General features: G+C 44.4%; 1 protein-coding gene across 1 annotated transcript in view; it reads right to left on the minus strand.

Moving 5' to 3' along the window:
* NBAS (NBAS subunit of NRZ tethering complex) overlaps positions 1–21,982 on the minus strand; it is a 540,465-nt gene that overhangs the window by 294,633 nt on the left and 223,850 nt on the right. The window contains exons 32-35 of the mRNA XM_083178566.1: positions 19,548–19,661; positions 11,642–11,755; positions 8,925–9,082; positions 7,931–8,038 (exon numbers count right to left, since the gene is read on the minus strand). Of these exons, the coding sequence (XP_083034692.1) occupies positions 7,931–8,038; positions 8,925–9,082; positions 11,642–11,755; positions 19,548–19,661 (494 nt within the window). The remainder of the gene's footprint in view (positions 1–7,930; positions 8,039–8,924; positions 9,083–11,641; positions 11,756–19,547; positions 19,662–21,982) is intronic.

Below are 21,982 nucleotides of genomic sequence, written 5' to 3' on the forward strand. Positions count from 1 at the left end.
ATGGGATGATGGTAGACAGTCATTAGGTCGACATGGGGAAAGGTCGACATGGGTTTATGTCGACATAGGAAAAGGTCGACAGGTCATTAGTACGACAGTGTCTAGGTCGACAGTCAAAAGGTCGACATGGGGTTTTCACTGTCTTTTGAGCCGACATGTGCCGACAGGCAGTATTTCATGCCCTACCATCCACTAGGGCGTGGTGGGAGAATAAAATAGTGTGCCCGACGAATTGCGAGCGCAGCTAGTGATGCGAGGGGATGCGGCACACTTTAAACTGTGTCCATGTCGACTGTAAAAAAAACAGTGAAACCCCCATGTCAACCTTTTCACTGTCGACCTAGACATTGTCAAACTAACGACCTGCCGACCTAGAACCATGTCGACACTTTCCCATGTCGACCTAATGACTGTAAACCATCATGCTGTAGACCAAATGATCCCAACCCCAATATATTGCTCAGTGTCCAGTTTTCATCAGCGACCAGAGATCATCTCTGATGAACAGGATCTCTTGCGACCAGCGACCATGAGGAGGATGAACACGGGAGGGCGCACCCGGCAATTTATCGCTGCAGCACAAACAAATCACTGGCAATATGGTCGCTCATCGACCATTTTGCCAGCAATATTGCACCATGTGTACACAGCTTAAAAGGACTTCCTGTGGCAGGATGTTGGAATAAACTACTGTACCATTCAGCCGATATAACCGTTTTACAGCATACGTAATTATCTATAAGCAAACTACCTAGCTAATCCTACTGAATGCAAATAATAATAATTATTATTATTATTACACTCTTATTACACCAAGCTTTTAGACTGATATTTATATTTATTATGGGACAGAACAGTAACTGAGATAAATATTATTCACTATATAATTGGTGAAGAAAGGTCACCTGAAAATGACACAAAAACTATAATTGGTTGCTAGTCGTGTGAAAAGGACAAACGCTGTACTCGTTAGTTGTGAGAGATTAATCGGATTTCCACAGCAGCAGCAGCGCAGTCAGTAATTGTGGTCTATCAAGGACAGATTAGTGCGCTTAATTTACATGTCAACAAAACGCTGGCTCGCTTACACATGTTCTATGCAACGAACAAATAAACGCATTTTTAACAAAACAGTGAAAATATTGTGATTGGTTTACCATTCAGACTTGTGACTAAGAAGTGACACCACTGAGGTAGGAGGCACAAAGTGCAATGTAAAACAAGTGAGACACCAAGGACCCATTGGACGGAACGGGGACGGACGCTATGATGACAGCCACCAAACCCAAGCAGGCATCAACACACCTGCGTTTGCACGAGTACGCCCAGTGTAAGTATGGGTGTGCCCAAAAGACATTGGTGGTCCACTGCGTCCGCCCTATCCCAGCCCATCCAGGAGCAAATGCCCTGGAGAGTGTGAAAATTGCAGAGGGCGTTCGTTCCCAGGGCCTGCACATTGCCATGTGCAGGCCCTGGGAACTAACGCCCTACAAATTGTCCGGGGTATCGAATTTGGCCCACATGAGCGGGTCCGAATCGCCCCACAAGTCTGGCTACTATGAAACCTCATAGGTGTTAAATGTTAAGTAAATATGATCTTTAAAATGCTATATGCACAGTAATAATCTAGCTGAAGACTGCATGTGTACATCAAATAGTTAAATTAAATCCAGAATCACATAAACAGAAGTGGCAGTGCATTGTGGCAGATTATGCTTTGCAGTTGCAATTTCCCATTGTTTCTTCAGGCTGCTATTAATTATTGATAATTGTGTGCAGTTTTATGAAAATAGCATGTTAACCACAACCACAAAGCAGAAAATGTATTGTGCAGAGGGGCTTTGGAATATCAAATGGCTATGTTTGTGTCTGACAGACATATTTGTCAACCTTCCAGGGCGAGGTTTGGTGGACTCGCAAGGCTGCGAAGTTGGAGCCTTGCGAGTCAACCAGAATAATCCCCTGATTCATTAGATGTGTGACATTTACATGTGAGACTGAGTCTATGGGCAGCAATTATTCAAAAGGCAAAACCGGGCATTGAAAATGATTGGCGCTTAAAAAAAAAAAGTCTGTGTTTCTCATGGCGTATTGAGGTTCGGTGTATGAGGACAGTTCTGTACTAATTTAAAAAAAAAAGTGTTGGTTTTATTCCGAGTTCAGCAGAAACTATTACTGCTTATAACAGCTAACAATCAACTAGACTATGATATAATTGCCATTATTTAGGGCCAGATGTACTAAGCTCAAGAAGTGATAAAATGGAGAGTGATAAAGCACCAGCCAACCAGCCCTTAACTGTCATGTTTTATTTATTTATTTACAGTTTCTTATATAGCGCAGCAGATTCCGTTACAGTTTCTTATATAGAGCAGCAGATTCCGTTGCACTTTACAAATGTAGACAGTGATAAAACAAACTGGGTAACAACAGACAGACTTGGGGGTTAGAGGGCCCTGCTGCAAGCTTACAATCTATAGGGATATAGGAGGGAAACACAAGGACAGGTACCAGTAATAGCATAGCAGTCCCACCAAGTTACAAGTCCAGAAGGGAAGCTATATAATACATAAGTGCCTCAGAGGGTTATGCGTATGGAACTTAAAATATAATAGGCTTGCCTGAAGAGGTGAGTTTTCAGGGAACGCTTGAAAGTTTGGAGGCTAGCGGAGAGTCTTATTGTGCGTGGAAGAGCATTCTATAGGGTGGGAGCAGTCCGATGAAAGTCCTGTAATAGTGAATGGGAGCTAGTGATCCGTGCAGAAGAGAGACGCAGATCTTGTGCAGAGCGGAATGGTCAAGATGGGAGATATTGTGTGATAAGTAAGGAGATATATGCTGGTGCAGTATGGTTAATAGCTTTATATGCTAGCAGAAGAGTTTTATATTGAATACAGAAATACACAGGTGACCAATGGAGGGACTGGCAGAGCGGATCAGCAGACAATGAGCGTCTTGCAAGGAAGATCAGCCTAGCAGCAGCATTTAGAATGGATTGTAGTGGTGAGAGTCTGTTCTTGGGAAGACCAGTTAGGAGACTATTGCAATAATCAATGCGGGATATAATGAGTGCATGGATAAGAGATTTGGTAGTGTCTTGTGTGAGATACGGTCGTATTTTGCATATGTTTTTTAGATACCTGTAACATGATTTGGAGACCAATTGAATGTAACGAAGGACAGTTCAGAGTTGAGGATGACCCCTAAGCAACAAGCTTGTGGGGTAGGGTAGATTGTCGAGTTGTCAACAGCGATGGAGATATCAGGATGGTAACTGTTCTTAGCTGGTGGGAATATAAGTAATTCCATTTTGCAGATGTTGCAGATGTGTTTGAAAAATGACAGTTAAGAGCTGATTGGTTGGTGGTTTATCACTCTCTATTTTATCACTTTTCAAGGCTTAGTACATCCGGCCCATAATAACTTATCCATTGACACAAGCGCATTGCAGCTCGTTTCACATTTATTTTCTGTCAAGAAATACAGCGTTTAGTAAGTCCACAGGAATGAAGTAATGGGAAGGCATACTTATATCAATGGTTACTGGAATAAAGAACCATTTCAGCCTGTACTGACGTTCATAATATATGTCATACGCCAATTGAGCACGGTCTCCCATCTTCAGAAACTTTGCAGAAAACATAACCTTGAATAAAACATATTTTCCTGCTTTTCATATGAATAGTTGACAATGTTTCTGGCGATTTAAAGGAAGTGCGAGGTTAGCAGCGGCTATTGTGCCCAGCGGGGTACTAAAAGGCAGTAATTTGTGTGGTTAAGGGATCAGAACATACAAAGGACGAGGAAGGAGAAGATGTCCAGAACAAAGACAAACATTTACAGAAAAAAAGCATATACTGTACAGTACTAGAGTATGAGAGAGGTAACAGCGGAGAGAAGCGGCAGATGGTAGACTGATCTGAGGTGACTCAAACATTTCTAAACTGGAGCGATAACACTAATATAGAGTAAAATAAGGGCCAAATAAGATTATTTTTAAGGATTTCCAATACATAATAGAAAAATAGGTACTTATGTAGTATCTGGGCGTCCGATTTAGAAATCGGATCGCATCGCATCGTATCGCATCGCATGCGACCAAATCGTATGCGATGCGATGGTCAAGATTTTTCCATAGGATTCAATGTTAAAATGGTCTGAGTCCATTTTAACATAGAATTCAATGGGAAAAAGGGGTCCTTTTCCTTTCCCCACTATCCAAGTGGGCATGGAGTTGGATATAAACCTGTGGCGAGCGCAGCGAGCCACCAAGCCCGAAGCGTGGCGAGCGTAGCGAGCCCCGCGAGGGGACACAGAATACTTTTTAAGAAATATGCGTTCGCTCGCCACGGGCTCGGTGGCTCGCTGCGCTCGCCACGCTATATAAAATCAACTCTATGCCCACTTGGATAGTGGGGAAATGAACAGGACCTTCTTAACATTGAATCCTATGCAAAATCGCATCACATCGCATCTGATTGTATGCCTTAAGGTAAGGCATACAATCACAAAATCGGCAGCCCAGATACTACATAAGTACCGAAAAATATATGTCTGCAAATGATGTTGATGATCTTGATAAAGAACTGAAGGACTGCTTTGCTTCCCCCTCCTGAAGTATTAAGATACTGATCTTTCCATAGAAGAGAAGGTATCTGTGCAGTGAAAGGTCAGATTCAGATTTGATCACAAGTGATTTGCTAAACCCTGCGATCAGATACTGTAGCCGCCTCCCACACAGTGAAATCCCGCCCAGTGCAAGTCTGCGAATGTATTGCCTATCTCTGGCCAGCTGTAAATCCTTTCTTAACACACCACAGCCAGATGTATCAAGCTTCACAAAGTGATAAAATAGAGAGTGATAAAAAAAAAAAAAACAGCCAATCAGCTCCAACCTCTCATTTTTCAAATCTAGTTTGTAACTTATCAAGTAGGATCTGATTGGCTGGTTTTTTATCGCTCTCCATTTTTGCACTTTTTGAAGCATGATACTGTAACATCTGTCTCTCACCATCAAATGATTTTCGCAGTCTGTACAAGTGTGCGTAACTGACCCACAACTCTGCAACAGAATCAGGCTGATGGAGGCCGGAGCGGACCGTCACAGACCCTCCCAGAAAATGCTCGGACAAGCCTCCATCTCTCCTGACAGTCCCAGAAAACCGCCACAAACTGTTGCTTCCTGTCAATCAAGTTGCGAGGGGATTGTGTTAAAAGGAATAGCAGATTATTGTTGCGGTTTGCCCTACACATGCACGCTATGATCCGTATGCACATGCAGTTGTTCGTTAATCGATAGGCTAGTGCATTCGCACAAAAGCGGTCAGGTCTGAATAACCCCCCCAAGTTCTTACAACACATATGAATCTTTTCTACAGCAACATAGAGGTTTATACACTGGATCCAACACTGGATCTACATGAGGGGCGGAACCAAGGTAACGGTGATTGCTAGAGTCCCGATTCCATGTACAGTAAGTGCTAGGGAGCTACCATGTGCAGCAGAGGAGGGGAACCCAACAAAGCACTAGTATATTTAAAGAGCTTAGAAAACCTACTGTATACAAGGAAGCTCCTAGGTCAAAACTCATTCCACAGCCCTTCAGATGTATGATCAGATTCTTCCTGCACGGGACATCTTTGTTATCCCATTGTGGGGCACTGGCGATATGAACATATATCTGGGATATGGTCATTAGTTAGACAAGCATTGGGTCAACCTTAACCACATCGACATATTTCAGGTGTCGACCTAAATTGGGTCGACCCAATGACCCAGTCACCTACCCCTATAGTCTGTCCGTAGCTCCTTCTCTAGATCGGTTAGTTTTAGTGCTCAGGAGCAGGGGTTAAAGTGAGGGGGAATGGGGTGGAACGGAGTTCCACCACCTCTAATGGTGCGGTGGTACATTTTAACCTCCACATTGGCCCTGCACAGTAATTCTTAAAGGAAAGCATTGTAGTTTGCAGGGGGATGCCAAAAACCCTACCACTGGCCCTGTCTCTGCCTAATGGGGGGAGGGGATGGGGTTTAATTAGTTGGCATAAAGAAATGTGTTCCCCCACCTCTGCATGACCACTTTATGCCCTGCTCAGGAGAGTATAGAGGTTGCTTCTGAAGTATTGGTTTTATTGTCTTCTCGCTGGTTAATGCCCCCAGACCTGAAGGCCCAACATTTCTTTTCTTTCTCATCTTCTACAGCCCCTGAGATCAGTCCTCTGCTACATAAGGCAGGCTGCAGACAGGCAGACATGCTGGGAAAGCTCTTCATGCGGCTTCTGAGAAACCTGAGCAGCCGCAACACGATGGGCACCAGTCCACCCATCACCTTCCAGGCACAGTGGTCCGGCTTCATCACATACATCTAGCTGAGCAGTATCTTACATTAGGGATAAGTCACAGCTCTCCTGCCTATACGCCGGCTCCTAGGAAACCAACCTAATGGGACCTGGTTCTGCAATTTCTACTGGGATTGAAATGACTACTACAGTATATCTCCTACATCTGTGGGGGCGATTCTCTATCACAGAAATGCGGTAAAAACCCAGTTATCGGGTTTTTACCGCATATCTGTATACTGTGTTGTGCCTCCGCAGTGTCAGTGCTGCGGAGGGATTCCCTGCAGAAGCCTATGGGCTTCTTACCGCAGCGCTGTTTGAGGGATCCATCACGGATCCCTCCCAGCATGCCCTGTGGCCGGTGCGTCACTCTGCGCATGCGCAGATGGACTCCCGGGTCACAGACCCGGAAGTCCAGTGCCGGCACCGCATCGCAAGGGACAGCTCTTATCGCAAGAGCTGTCCCGTGCGTTAATAACAGCATATGTTACAGCATATGCCGTTATTAATAATGCGGTAGCCGGCGATAATGGGCGCGGATGTTACAACATCCCGCCCTGTGTCTGTTAATCATTTCTAGAGCCCCAACATCTCCATTCGGCCTCCAAATGTAAACAAGACTGTACATACATATGTGAGGTCACTTAACTATCCTTCTTTCTGAATATACAGAAGGCTTTTTATGTGATTCATTATAACGAGGAGTAGCATTTCACAAGCAGCATAACAGGGATCTATAGAACAATAGACTGTAACGTATGACTTATATAATGTCTCTCTAACCAAGTTATATCCACCCAGGAGGACTGTAAGGACACACCTGTACATACAAGTCGTAGTTACACAACAGCAGGGTAAAACAATAAGAACGGTTATCCAAACAGCTTACAATCTAACAGCCTTCCTATTGTTGCTGTGTATGTGGTGTGATATTGGTACATTCCCCTGTTTCATATTATGCCTATATTCCACTGGTGTTTTCTATTGCCTATATTGCTTCTATTTCTCACAGCCGTCTGTGTTTATTATCTGCACGTTTGTACCTGCAAAAAATTTAATATATTTAAAAGAATAAAAGACAAGTTTCCATTTACTGTATCTAGCTACTGCACACCAGTCGCTCTTGCTATTTTTTTTTTATCATATAATCCGAGGCACAATGCTTTATACGCCTTGATGTTATTCTGCTACATTTAACATTTGACCAAAGTACAGTAACTGCATTCATCCAACAAAGCAATCAGACAGCTATTCTAACAGGCCGACTTTATGGCTGATTATTACAGTGAACTCTGAGTTATTTTATTGGACGCACCAATTATCTTAGAATCGTACTTGACTTTAACAAATCCATACAGCTCAGTGATGCCGACCAGCACCGAACCACAGCAAACCTACCGCTGTGGAACCAGAAGGCACAAATACTATGGAATAGACAATTTCTAACTTGCTGATCCCCAGTAAAGTACAGAATTGAACACTAAAAGAACAGACTGTGTCTAAAGATTTAGTTCATATATGTTACACATAAAAATGAAGAAAGAGAACAGTAAACATCGCACAGAGACTGAAAGACTTTGTCTACTTATTACCGGAGAGGCTTCTCTGCCCGCCGACACAGGAGTTGCGGAGTGCTGTGAACTGTCCGGCCCTTCTCCACCACCTGGCTGTATCTGGTAATTTACTGCTTGGTAGAGGATCTGGAGGAAACAGCAGGTCATAAATATAATTTCACAAAGTTAACGCTATGAAAATATCCAGGTTTATGTGTTTGCTTATTTGTGATGTTTGTCTTCTAAAAGTGCTCCACTGTCAGAATAACCTTATACTGTGAATAAAGACACCTTATTCTATGGTACTTTAGTACAGGGTTGCCGACTCTCCCGGAATGGCCGGGAGTCTCCCGAAATTCAGGACCCCTTCCCGGCCCCCCGGAAGAGTGGGTAACCCTCCGGGATTCAGGGGGGACCCCCGCTGCGCCCCGGATCGCGGCATTAAAATGCCGGAATCCTCGGGTCTCAGAGGAGGGGGCGGAGCTAAAATGACACAATCGCCTCATTTTAGCCCCGCCCCCTCCACAGAGATCCGTGAATTCGGCAGTTTGTCATCATGGGGGTGGGGCTTAGTGACGTCACACTTAAGCCTCGCCCCCTGAGCAGCTGCTGGAACGGGCTTCTCCCGGAGAGGAGAATTATAAAGTCGGCAACCCTGCTTTAGTATAGTGTTCATTCTAGCACCCGCTATCTTTGAAAACCCATGCAGTTCCTCTTCCCTGCCTGGGGTGTCACTGTCGAGGGCTCCGAGGGTCACTTAGATACGCGTGCAACCTCCACATCATTCAATGGTCGCCGACCATCGAATGATGTGGGTGTTTCACAATAAGCTGTGAATGGACGTTTATGCTAAACATCCAATCACAGCCATACGGGGGAAATTGCACAGCGAATGTGGGGCGACGGCATATGCGAATGGCGGGTGGGCGAAAAATGACAACCAGAATAACCCCCACAGTCCAGTCACCTACAGTAGTTGTGTCTCCATTGTGTATTTTCATTATCACCATCTGCGCGCGGCTGTTGTACTGACCTGTGTTTGCAAGGAGCTGCTGGCAGCCAGCAGGGTCTGTATGGCACATGGTGGGCAATGAGTCAGAGCAAATGCCATCAGTTCCTGACGCGTGCCAAGGTCGCTATAATTCTCACACTGTCCTAATTTACTGCACACTTCCCAGCTCTTACTGTACCCTGAAACAAAGACAATGTATAATGAACGTAACAGGTGGCTCACATGCGTCTTTCAGCACTTGCTGCGGCAGAAAATAATAAGTACACTGAATATACAGCAGGTATTGCAGCAATACGCCAGCTACAAGGAGGAGGAAGGGACTTTATACAGTGTTGTATGTATCCATGTATGATGCACTGTATCTGTTAATACAACCAATGTTATGCAGCGCTGTACACAACGGCATCCTGTACATATGTAACAGGGATTTACGGCTAGCGCTGGGTTAAGGATTTTGTTATAATGATAGTGCTGTTAGTAATTATGATGAGGATACCAATAGTCTGTAGTTTAGTGAACCAGGATTTTTCTCATCTTAGTAAATCACATGTAAAAATTCAGGGGAGCAGGGGGGGAGGGAGGGGGGGGCTACAGAGCAGGGCTGCTGGTGGGAGCAGGGGGGGGCTGGGGACGCTGTGGGAGACACAGGCGGCATAGAGCCGGGCAGAGGGAGCCGGGAGCTGTCAGTGCTAGAAAAAAAAGCCTATACAATGAATGGGCAGCCTGTGATTGGCTGAGCGCTCTCTCAGCCAATTGCTGACTGGCTGAGAGAGCGCTCAGCCAATCACAGGCCGCCCATTCATTGTATGGGCTTATTTTTTTTTTTTCAGTACTGACAGCTCCCGGCTCCCCCTGCCCGGCTCTATGCCGCCTGTGTCCCCCGCAGCGTCCCCAGCCCCCCCCTGCTCCCTCCACCGCCGCGCCGCCCCACTAGGTCCCAAGTCGGGTGGTCGGACGTGCAGCAGGTCCGACCACCCGACAGATCCGATGCGCACGGGACCGCGCATCGGATCTGAGGGGACATCATAACTAGCCAATTTTGGTCCGATTTCGGCCAGATCCGACTGATCTGGCCGAAATCTGACCAAAATCGGCTAGTGTATGGGGGCCTTTACAGCTTTCATCTTTCTGCCCTTATCCTGTTGGTCGGACTGCATACAACGTATGACCAGGACATTATCTATGCTCGTCAGTGCAATTGTCGCCTGAATTTTCTATGTAAAAATGTGTCCGCATACTGTACACCTATCCTCCATGTGATACAAGTCACATAATAGATACGTGTGAAATGTGGGAATCTGTAGCGCCGGTGGTCTTTTTTTGTGCGACTTATTCTGTTAAATAGCATCTAATTTGCGTAAAGGATGCACAAGACTAAAAAATTGTAATATTTTGTATGCAGTCACACACTGAATAGTGACATGCTACATAGCATTTTAATCAGCAGGATCTGCTTGTGCATCCTGTTTGCAAATATTTAAAAAAGACACCTGACACTACCAAGTTGCACCATGGCATGGCGCAACAAGAAGGTGGCTAGATGTACCTGGGCACATCTGTAACAATGTATAAAATGTCTCAAACACTGCACTACATTACACATACAGTATAACAGGTTTCAATACATACTGTACAATAAAGTGGATATTATGTGTATATTTTTCGCTATTAATAAAGTATCTTATAAAAGGTAACATAAAGGGCAGCACAGGCGGTGTAGTAGTTAGCATTACTGCCTCACAGCACTGGGGTCATGGGTTAAATTCCCACCCTGGGGCTAACTGTGCGGAGTTTGTATATTCTCCCCGTACTTGCGTGGGTTTCCTCCGGGTACTCCGGTTTCCTCCCACAGCCCCAAAAATATACTGGTAGGCTAATAGGCTCCCAACAAAATTAACCTTAGAATGTCTGTGTGTGTGTACATGTGGTAGGAAATATAGATTGTAAGCTCCACTGGGGCAGGGACTGATGTGAATGTTCAAATATTCTCTGTACAGCGCTGCGGAATATGTGTGCACTATATAAATAACTGGTTATAATAACAATAACTGTCCCTTACATGGCCAGCATCCAGCTTTAGTTTGCACAGGATATTTTGCCCAGAGCACATACTGTAGGTGTATTATTCTAGCTGCTGGGGGGGACATGGCTTGGGGTACTAAAAGAGCACATACAGACTAGATGGGCCAAGTGGCTCTTACCTGTGATCATATTCTAGGTTTACTTGTTACAATACATAATGAAGAGATGTATAACTATCACATCAACATTTTAGCCTCTTATTACTACAAGTGAAGACTATAAAGCTGTACAGGTGCTTCCGTTGTGTGTGTATTGGTATTTTTACTAGCAACAGCCAGCAAATCCGCTGTCACCATACACTAGTAAACTACAGCCCAATTGGTCTGTAAAATTCAACATGTTGGAGAACCTGAATTACAGATTTCTGCCACATTTTTGGTTGAAATACTCGTTATACAGTAGTTGTGTGCATCTTATCGGGATTTGCTATGGGTCGATAATAAGAGCCATTATTGAATAATAATAATAATAATTGTCATCATCATCAACCACCTGCGCAGCGGAATGAACCTGCCAGATAGAAGTTCTAGTTCACCTACGTCACTAGTGACTTGGAACATCACAATGAAACATGACATACATACTGTATACCTGTACCAGCCATTTTACAAGATTGTCAATCAATCAGTTAATACATATAATTATAAATATATTACCTGAAGACATGAGCTCCTGGCAGTGGGAATTAGCAGCTCTGTAATCCTGGCACGCAAGTGCTTGTTCCGATAAAAGTGTAAGAACTTGTCCCGTCCTCTCCGTCTCTTCATTTCCTGAAATATGGAATCATTTTCAGTCATGGACTTTTTGGGGCTGATTCAGAGGTGGAAGCAGTACAGAGGTTTGCGTAAACGAGCCATTATTTGCTACTGAGTCTAGAAAACCTTTACTACTCAAGTGCAAATCAAAGTGTGTTTGTGCGCCTGTGTATCAAGGCCTATATTACTTACACAGTCATATAGCAATGCAACATAAAGCAGGGCAGCCAGTTGTAATGCATGTCCAACGTTGGCCCTCCAGATGTTGTGAAACTACACATCCCAGCATGCTTTGCCACAGTTTTGCTATTAGAGAATGTTAAAACTATTGCAAAGCATGCTGGGATGTGTAGTTTCACAACATCTGTGGGGCCAACGTTGGACATGCCTGGACTGTAGAGCATTACAGGGGAGCTGTTCTCAAGAATGTGTGTGGGTTTCACAATCTCCCGCAATTTTTTTTTGTTTTAATAATCAAGTATGGTGTGTATGTATGTTTGTATGTATGTATGTTTGTATGTATGTATGTATGTATGTATGTAATTATACAAAAATCAAGCAACTGTTAAGATTTAAGTCTGAGAAAGTCAGTGATTCCAATCTCTATTTTTTAACAAATCAGAAAAGCGGAATGATCACAGAATAGCCAATCAGATCATCCGTACGCTCATACCACAGCCATAAAATCATCAGAATGGTCAAAAGAGCAGGAGATGACGGCACTGGCCATGTGGGAGGCAGAACCATGCATGATCTGGGGCTGAGCCATGAAGTGTGGAGGGGAAGCCACAGCCTGAGAGTTACACAACGGAAGAAGCAGGGTCCTCCAACAGCACAATAGTGCCGTGCGGCTCCTGTCATACTGATGTAGGAGAATGCTGACATCAGCCACAGAACTATAACGGGTACATTTTACTCATTTAACATGCTTTTTTTGAGTCCTGCTTTCTGGTCAATAGTTTGGGATAGCAGATGCCATTCCTGTAATTGCCATTGGTACTGTAAATGGATGTTCATGTTCCTCTCTTCCTATATGACCCCGGGGGATTACAAGCAGGAAAAAGAAAGGTTTCGCTCATACAAACTTCAGCCAAGCATGATCACAGCGGGGGAAAAAAAAGTGACAAGTGCTTTTCAACAGTCGATGTTACCACGGCAAACGTCTTTTTTCTTCTCACTTGCTTAGCAAGTACCTAAGAGATATTCACACAACAGCACTGTCCCTTTTGTGACAGGATAATAATAAAAAAGGCAGTTCTTTGCTAATGAGTCACTACGGCTGAAGTGCACATTTATAATGGAGCTTAATTATTACCTACTTTTCCCTAGAGAACAGAGACAGCACCGGCCAAACAAAGCGCCAAGTCCTCATCGACAGATTACCTGAACATTGCTTACCAAGGAAGCTTGGGCCTGATTCAGGATCGCTCGTTGCAATCTGAATTACACCCCAGCCCCGATGGTAAGGGTTTACACGTGCATTTCTGGCAGCTGCGGCCTAGGCGAGTTACACACTCACCGGGTGGTTCGCTGCGGGAAGGGAGGGATGGAGGTGTGCAGGAGGCAGTAGTATAAAAACACTGGGTGTACCTCTGTAGAAGCAGGTGTGGCGATGCCTGCTGGGGGTATGAGACATCACTTAACATCAGTGTCCGCCCCGTTTACGGCGAACAGGAACGGAAATAAAAGTCAGTGTACTGTAGACTGACTTTTATTACAGAAGGGGAGATAAATATTTCCCAGCAACCAGCACATCCAGTATTATGTACCCATCACTGGCTTGTATTTGTGTACTGCATGCAGTCACGCCCCCTGCTTTGTAGTATGGCCTATCACAGGGCAGATACTGTAAGCAGCCTGCCGCTGGTTCCTCGCAAAGTGTTCCATCACATGTATTGTGCACCACATTTTGTACATTGGCCATATCGATAGCCAAGTCATATTGTTACAGCACAGACACTGAGTGGTGTTTATGTTACATCAATAAATATTACCAATACATTTGGGAAAGTAGAATAGCAGCATTAAAGAATCAGTAGCTTTCCATAGATTCAGATATCGTACCGCACGGGTGAAATGTCAGCTGAAGTAACCACTGTTGTTAATACCGGATATGGACAAATATAGCGAGATGTTGTCAAATCCTTGAACGCTTAGGGGGGGTATTCTATATGGAATAATGACGTTCCGACTGTCGGAATCCCACACCGGTTTCGTTCCTCTCGATAGAATCTCAACAGTCGGAATGCAATGTTATGACAGTTGAGTGTCGGAAATTGGCCGCGGATTGTCGAAAAAATGCTGAGAATTTGACAATCGCGGTCATTTCCGCCAAAACAGATCCGACTAGTTTTGTCGGAAACTGTCTCCGATGCTGTCAGAAACATTTCTAACAGCACTGAATAGGTGGGATTGAATAAACCCTTTATACTGGCTAATGTTAAGTTAAGAATGTATATTTAAAATAAATCCAATATGATTTTATTTGATTTTTTTAATTTTATGAAAAAATAAACATCAGTATAATAAGCATTGATGGTTAGAACATCACAACTTCACATTTTTCCGGTGTCTGATCCTCTCTGTAGACTCCGGTGGTCCAGAGGAAAGGTGAGGGCTGCTATTTAAGTAACATTTCCCCCCGTGACTTTTAAAGTCTGCAGCTGTGGGGTGCGGGCATACTCTCTGGCTGACCGATCAGCAGGGATCGTCAGTACGGCAGGCACTGGGGAGGGAACCAGAGGGGTTGTGAGGTCCATCTGATCTATCAGCAGGCCAGGAAGATTCTCTACCTGCATCCTGAGATTTCTGATTGGTGGCATCAGATGCATCCATGTCAGGAAAAGCCCAGCCTGGAGTGGTCACATGTGATGCAACCGCACCAGGCAAGTAGTTAAATGTCAACGGGTGGGGTTAAAAAAAAAAAGGGAAAAACTCATGTCGATATTTTTACGGTCACCCATCCCATTATCGACCTTACGCTGGTGTCGACAGTCAGACCCGATCGACCTATTCCAGGTGTCAACCTAAGGCCTTCAGTGGTTGACCTTATTAGGGTCAAAAAATGACGGTATATCATAGTTATTATCTACAGAAATTCTAAATAATTTCTACATGAAATAAATGCACGTCTGAGAGAATCCAAACATGTGCAGATCATTATTCTAGAAGAGAGTAAATTGTGTTTTACAGCTGCAGAGAGGAATTTAGCAAACTGCCATCTAAACTGTAAAAGTTACCAAGAAACGAGCCGCTTCCAGAACTTGGCAACGAGTAAACAATCGCATTTATTGAGCCCACAGCAACAAAAATTCCAGTGGAAGAGAATTAATCAATAGTTTAGTATTTCCTCTGGCACCGGGAGCGCACCACCATAGAAAGAAATTAGTTACAGCTGAGTTGCAGCTAAAAGATAGTGAATTTATCTAAGAGCTCTACGGGCAATCATTACTAGCGCGCACTGGTGCAATAACGCAGGCGATGCTTCCCTTCAGGCCTGTGTGTGTGTGCACTGTGTGAAATACAAATGCAATGCTAGACCAGAAATATGTGGCAGATGTGTAAGGCAATGACGCTATTTTTAATTATGATTTAAAAAAATAAAAAATATTTAAATTGTATTTAATTTCCTTGCTGATTGAACTGTGTCGTTTGTTTATTTTGGCAAATTTCAAAGTTCATGACTTTACAGTTGGAGCATTTAGCCAATGAGTAGCATAGCCATAGCCTGGTCTTAAAATGTACTTCTTTTATAAACAAAAATGAATACAAAGGTTCCTCAGCCAGGGCGGAAGATATGCCTGTATTCCAGCATGCCGACACGCCGACATTACCACTGCTGTTTTTAAAGTCTCATCCATTGGTTCTCCAGATTAACCCGAACAATTGGGGACTTTATTTTATACTATGTAGAGATGAAGGCAGGTGGAACCCGTTATCACATCCTACTGTTTAGCCCAGGGCTGGGCAACAGGCGGCCCGCGAACCGCTCACGTCTGGCCTGCCACTCCCAAGTCCACCTCAATGACAAGCGCGCCCCCCCCCCATGTTGTAAATAGGAACGGTGAGCTTTCGCCACCGCTGCCGATGCATGAACGGCGACACGCCATCCCCGCACAGCATAACTGGGAGTGTGGGAGGGGATGCGTTCACGCGGCCGCCGCACCAACCAATAACAGGGAGGCGGCTGACGCGTGACCGCGTCCCCTCCCACACTCCCAGTAATGCTGAGTGGGGATGGCGCGGTCCTGCATAGGCGGCGGCGGGACTAGTCAGCATCAGCAGCAACGCCGGCACTTAAAGTGAGGATCCTCCTGTCCTGACTCCCCACTGGCAGCCTGAGCAGGCTCCACCACAGTCAGTGTTTAATGTGTAAATATATTAGAAAGTATCTTGTATGACTGGCACTCACCAGGCTTGTATTTGTGCAAAGAGTTTTTATCAGGCAACATAATGATTTGTAATTTCATTATGCCTGAGTAAAACCCTCTGCACAAATACAAGCTTGTTGTTGAGTGACTCTTAAGCTGCATTATATATATATATATATATATATATATATATATATATATACACACACATATATATATATATATATATATATACACATATATATATACCAGTAATTCAGGCGGCACTCACGAATTCCAAAAATATCAAAGTGCTTTTAATCAAGATCCAACATGTTTCAGGCGTCTTGGCCCGTCCTCAGGGAAACATGTTGGATCTTGATTAAAATAACTTTGATATTTTTGGAATCCGTGAGTGCCGCCTGAATTACTGGTATATAGAAGGACCATTCGGCCCATACTGGAGGGCACCAGGTCATTAGGAGGATTTTCCCAACATAGGAGTGCCGGACTTTCAAATGGAGGAGTATATATATATATATTATATCACCTTTAGTTGGATCCATCTCTAAAACTATACATATATATATATATACATATATATATATATATATATATATATAGTTGTGCAGGTAGGGGTTCCACTGTACCGGGGCACATAATGCTGTTAAGATGGCCCTGCCAACCTGTGCTGCCGCAGCCCACACCACTGCAGCGAGCCGGGGTATTTCCTCCCTCCTCCTGTGATGTGAGTGACATGCTGAGATGCTAGGAGGCGGGTGGGACGGAGCTTCATGTGCAGTGGGGGTCGGAGGCAGCTGTGTTAAGGTAGGATTGCTGCTGGGTCCTGGGGGTGAGGGAATGCAAAATAGAGGTAGAAGCTACCTCCATTTTACATCCCATCTCCCCCAGGACCCAGACAGCAGCATATACAGATGGAGCCATCCTCATCTAGCCCTCTCTGGATAGCCGTGGTGAGCCAAGCCTCTTGTTCTCAGCAGCAACACAATACAATACAGTGGGGATTAGCACTGATATCCGATTATTCACTTAATCTTATTAAAGGGCTAGATGAGGATGGCTCCATCTGGATACAAGATATTTTGTGTGTGGCCCTCGAATATTTACTGAAAGTGTAAAGCGGCCCCCCAGCCAAAATAGTTGCCCACCCCTGGTTTAGCGCAATATCTTCCTTTAGACGCTTTTCACGGGGTGACCGCTGCCTCCGTGCTGAACGTAAGCACGATCACGCAGCACATCTCGCGGCACTAGCGATGCTGCCTGCTGAGCCATTGTGCCGAGTGGGGGTATTGCATATTGTTTAGGTACCTATTGTATAGGCAAAATCCCTCGATCTAGCAGGAAAGACAGTGCAAGCGATGTCTTTCCCTGCGGGCGATGGCGACACACTCATCGCCATTGCTGCAGGGCATACACACTGCGCAATCAGTGCTCCATTTCTAAACAATCTAAGGGGTAATTCAGACCTGCTCGCTAGGCTGTGTTTATCTGTTGCCTAGCGAGCAGGTAAACACTGCCCTGCTGAATTCACGCACACTCCGCCGCCCAAATCCTAGCACTACGATGCGAGCAGATGTGTGCGCTTACACATTCGCTCGCACACGGCCACAGAGAGGAGAAATCAGACGATGGTTACTCACCACTGAATGAGTTTTCCTCTGTTCGTAATGAAAAGTAAGGACTGATGGACAGACACTTACCGACAAATAGGGGGCGAGTACTGATGTCATGTGACACCATCTGCCCGTCCCAAGCAGGCAGGACCAAGCCTGTGTTCACCTATGGGCGCGCCCACTATGAGTGACTATGCGCATGTGCACACCCCCACCACTGGAGACGGGGTCCTGTATGAACAGGTCTGAATTGGTCCCCAAGTGAGATCGCTTAGAAATGGGTCTGAAATCGCCCCGTGTGCATGCCCCTTTAGTAAGCGCTGAAAATCATAATCATCAATGGGGATTACGATCTTTATTATTTATTATCAGGTTCTTATATAGCGCAGCAAATTCTATTGTGCTTTACAATTGACAACAGTGATACAACAAACTGGATATTTACAAACAATCAAAAAGGTAGGAGGGCCCTGCTCGCATGCTTACACTCTGTAGGGAAATAGGCATTGATACACAAGGATAGGTGTTCTCTATTGCACACTGGTCTACCAGAATAGAAAGGTTCTTCATGGGCTGTATGATATGGTCACCCTGCAATGTTGGCCAAGGGTCAGTAGGATGAAAAGTGTGAAAGACAAAGTGAGAGCAGATGTGTGGACTGTACAGTGAAACCCTATGGCAGTGTTTTTCAACCACTGTGCCGTGGCGCACTAGTTTGCCTTGAGCTGTTCTCAAGTGTGCCCCCAGATCTAGAGATGCCCAAACCAGTTTACAGCCACCACCAGTTCAACTGTTATTTACTGGTCTCGTCTTTTCATGTAAAGAGCCAATGTATTTTATTTTTTTTACCTGTGGGGACCAGAGTGATTGTTTTTCATATGGGGGCCAATTGGTTTGTATTTTTCCTGTGGGGGCCAATGTGTTATGCTTTGTGGGGATCTCATGGTGTGCCTTGGAAATTGTAAAATCTTATTTAGTGTGCCGCAAGGTAATAAGGTGGAAAAACACTGCCCTATGGACTATAAAGATCAATGTGAAGTTTGTCCCCACTATGACCCCTATAAAGGCTTACTCGGAGGAGAGCGATCTCAGATCCCCCTCCTGTAGCTTCCATCGGGGAACTAAACTGACTCTGTGTGCATGTGCAGAGGGGTGAAGACTCCTCCCAGATATGCCAGAGATATAACCGGCAGGGACAGCCATTATCGCTACCACTATTCTCGTGAGTTACATTTAGTACATAGCAGGGACATTTTTATTCAAAATGCAACTATTCCATGGAATCCAGATTATTAACATCCGCAGAACACATCGGCCCCTTAGCAATGGACTTAAATAATCTACATTTCACTTTGAAGTTATTTAAAATGTTCTTCCTGTGCTATTTATAGAAGATAAGGGAAAGAAATATCTTATTAGATAAGTATAAATATCTTACTAGATGGGCATAGCTACAGAGAAACTACAAGTCCCAGCATGCTTCACTAGCCAGCAAACCGCCAACAGTATGTATATACAGATCCCATGCATGCTGACCCTTGGAAATTCAAAACAGCTGGAATGCCATCGGCTCGGTCAGCCACTAGGAGAAAGCAGAGACCTAGAACGCAAAACAAGTCTCGCTCAAAAGCTAGATGTGTGCATAAGAGGACTGATCAGACGGCAGCGCAGATGGGCCAGAGGATTAGCTTTCCCTCTAATGCATCCGATCTTTACTATCGATATCCTGAAACTTTCTACAGCCCCGCATGCAGGTAATTAGCCCGCGCTGTCAAGTGATACCAATCTAGAAAAATATGGACTTCAATGATTACAGCCACTTACCTGCAACCCTCAGCAGCCGGGCCAGAGCCAGAAGCTTTGCTGACTGCTTGTAACTGGTCTGGGACTGAGAAATACACTTCTTGATGAGGCTGAGGCGCCTGGAACATAAGCGCACTGTGAAGACAAGGAGGGAGACACAGGTAATGACCGACGAAAGTTTCAACGACAAATGTACAGTTAAAACAAATTCCAAAATAAAAAGTACAGCAAATGTGAACAGGCTATGAACACAGCTAATTGTTTTAATCAACGTCCCCCGCCTGGGATAAGGTCACTAGGTAGACCTAATTTAGGTCGACATGCACTGCGTCGACCACTGAATGTCAACAGAGCTTAGATAGACACCTGAAAAAACAAGCGTCGACACAAGCATTAGATCGACCATGGGGAGGTCAGAAGTCAAAATATCGACATGAGTTTTTTTTGTTTTTTTTGCCGACAGTCGGTATTTCATACCTACCATCCACTATGGCAGGCATGTCCAAACTATGGCCCTCCAGCTGTTGTGAAACTACAAGTCCCATCATGCCATGCCACATTTTTGCTATTAGGGAATGCTAAAATGGTTGCAGAGCATGCTGGGATATGTAGTTTCACAACAGCTGGAGGGCCATAGTTTGGACATGCCTGCACTATAGTGTGGTGGAAGAATAAAATAGTGTGCCGAGCGCAGTAAGGTACCGTGCCCGAAGTATGGCGAGCACAGCAAGGTAACATGGCACACTGCGACGGTGTTAACGACGACTGTGTCGACATTCGGGACAAAAAGTGAAAACCTCGTGTCGACCTTCACCGACAGGTGTCAAACTTAGACCTGTCGACCTTCAGACTGTAAATTCCCTGTTTTGTTTCACTGTCTGCTATTGTAAAGCGCAACGGAATATGCTGCGCTATATAAGAAACTGTTAATAAATAAATAAAATAGTCAACCCAACGCATATCGACCTGAATTTTCTTGACCCTTTACCCCCTCTGCTGCAGTTTGTTGGTCAATGATTTGTAAAGCATTGTTGCTGTATGGATCTCATGCCTTTTCATAAACAATAAGGTCTTTCTGGAGTTTTAGCACATTTGAATGTTTGCAGGAATATCCCAATTTAATAAAAAAACAAAATGGGGGCAAAAAAAAATTAGTTGGACTTCATAAGCCTCTGCCCTGCTACTGTATTATACAATATATATAATCTCCTATAGAATGCTATAATCCTGCACAACCCTTCACTCACAGATGGGGGGGATTTAAAGTAGCCCTGGAAAACTACTATGGCTAATTGAACCTTGGTGGGTAATCTAACTGACGCCGATAGCCGGCATTATCAGGGATTTTGTTTCACCTGCCACGAGGCAGGTGCACGTGCTGGCAGGAGGTAGAACAATGCCCTAACAGAGCTCCCAAAATGTGCACACTGTAGAGATAATGAATTGACTTTGCCTGTTGGACAAGAGTAACACTGTATAATGTACAGCTCGCTGCTGTCTATTATGAGGAATAGCAAGTGCTTCCATAAGGCTGCCTAAGGACAGTGCATGAAGCAAGAAGAATTAATAAAGTTACAGGTACAAAGGAAAATTACATGAATACTCCAAAACAAACTGTATACATAACACACAGGGAAATCCCCAATGAAGCACAACTGTTCACCTGCAAGACAGGCAGAGGCTTCAGCTCCTGAAATCTACTTCCTCTTTTATTCTTAAGCTGTATATAAATATTTACGTAGTTCTGAATACTGTACATACAGTATCACACTGCCCTACCAAGCACTGTAGAATCTACATAGGGGGCATACTGTAGGTATACTGTAATTGGCTGCTACTTGGGGTCTGTAAGAAGCTACTGTATTTACAAAACGCCAATCATTTAGAAGACAAGATCAGCCTGGTTTTGCCGGTCATATGATTGCCACTTTAAAAAAATAAGGCCATTTTAGGACAAACCTCTGACTTATCGCACATTACATTGACCCCCATATGAGATTAAAGGTGCCCCCACACTAGTGTGACTTCTCCGAGGGAATTTCCTTTGAACCGTCCGGCAGCATCCCAGGCAGTAGGACTGCATACGACACACCAAATGCAGATTTTTTGCATCCGATGTATCGTACGCGACCCCAACCAAGCCTGCTGGAGGCTGACCAATCCAACATATTTATAGTTCAGCCCTACCAATATTCAGGCTACGTACCGATACGCACAGGACCACGCATCGGATCAGATCTGATGTCAAACACATTCAAATTTGCTACTTTTCATCCGATTTCTCGGACAGATTTATCGGAATGGGATAGAAAGTGCCCAAGTCGCACTTGTGTATGGGCAGCTTAAGTCATCCTATTCTTACTGCACTGAGCAGGAATCTCCATCCTAAAATAAAGAACTCTGCTGATATTGTCTATACAGGTGGGATCCTGTGTCAACAATCATTTCAAATTGTA

This window comes from Crinia signifera, chromosome 3, assembly GCF_055691185.1.
Source record: "Crinia signifera chromosome 3, ASM5569118v1, whole genome shotgun sequence".
Lineage (NCBI taxonomy): Eukaryota > Metazoa > Chordata > Amphibia > Anura > Myobatrachidae > Crinia > Crinia signifera.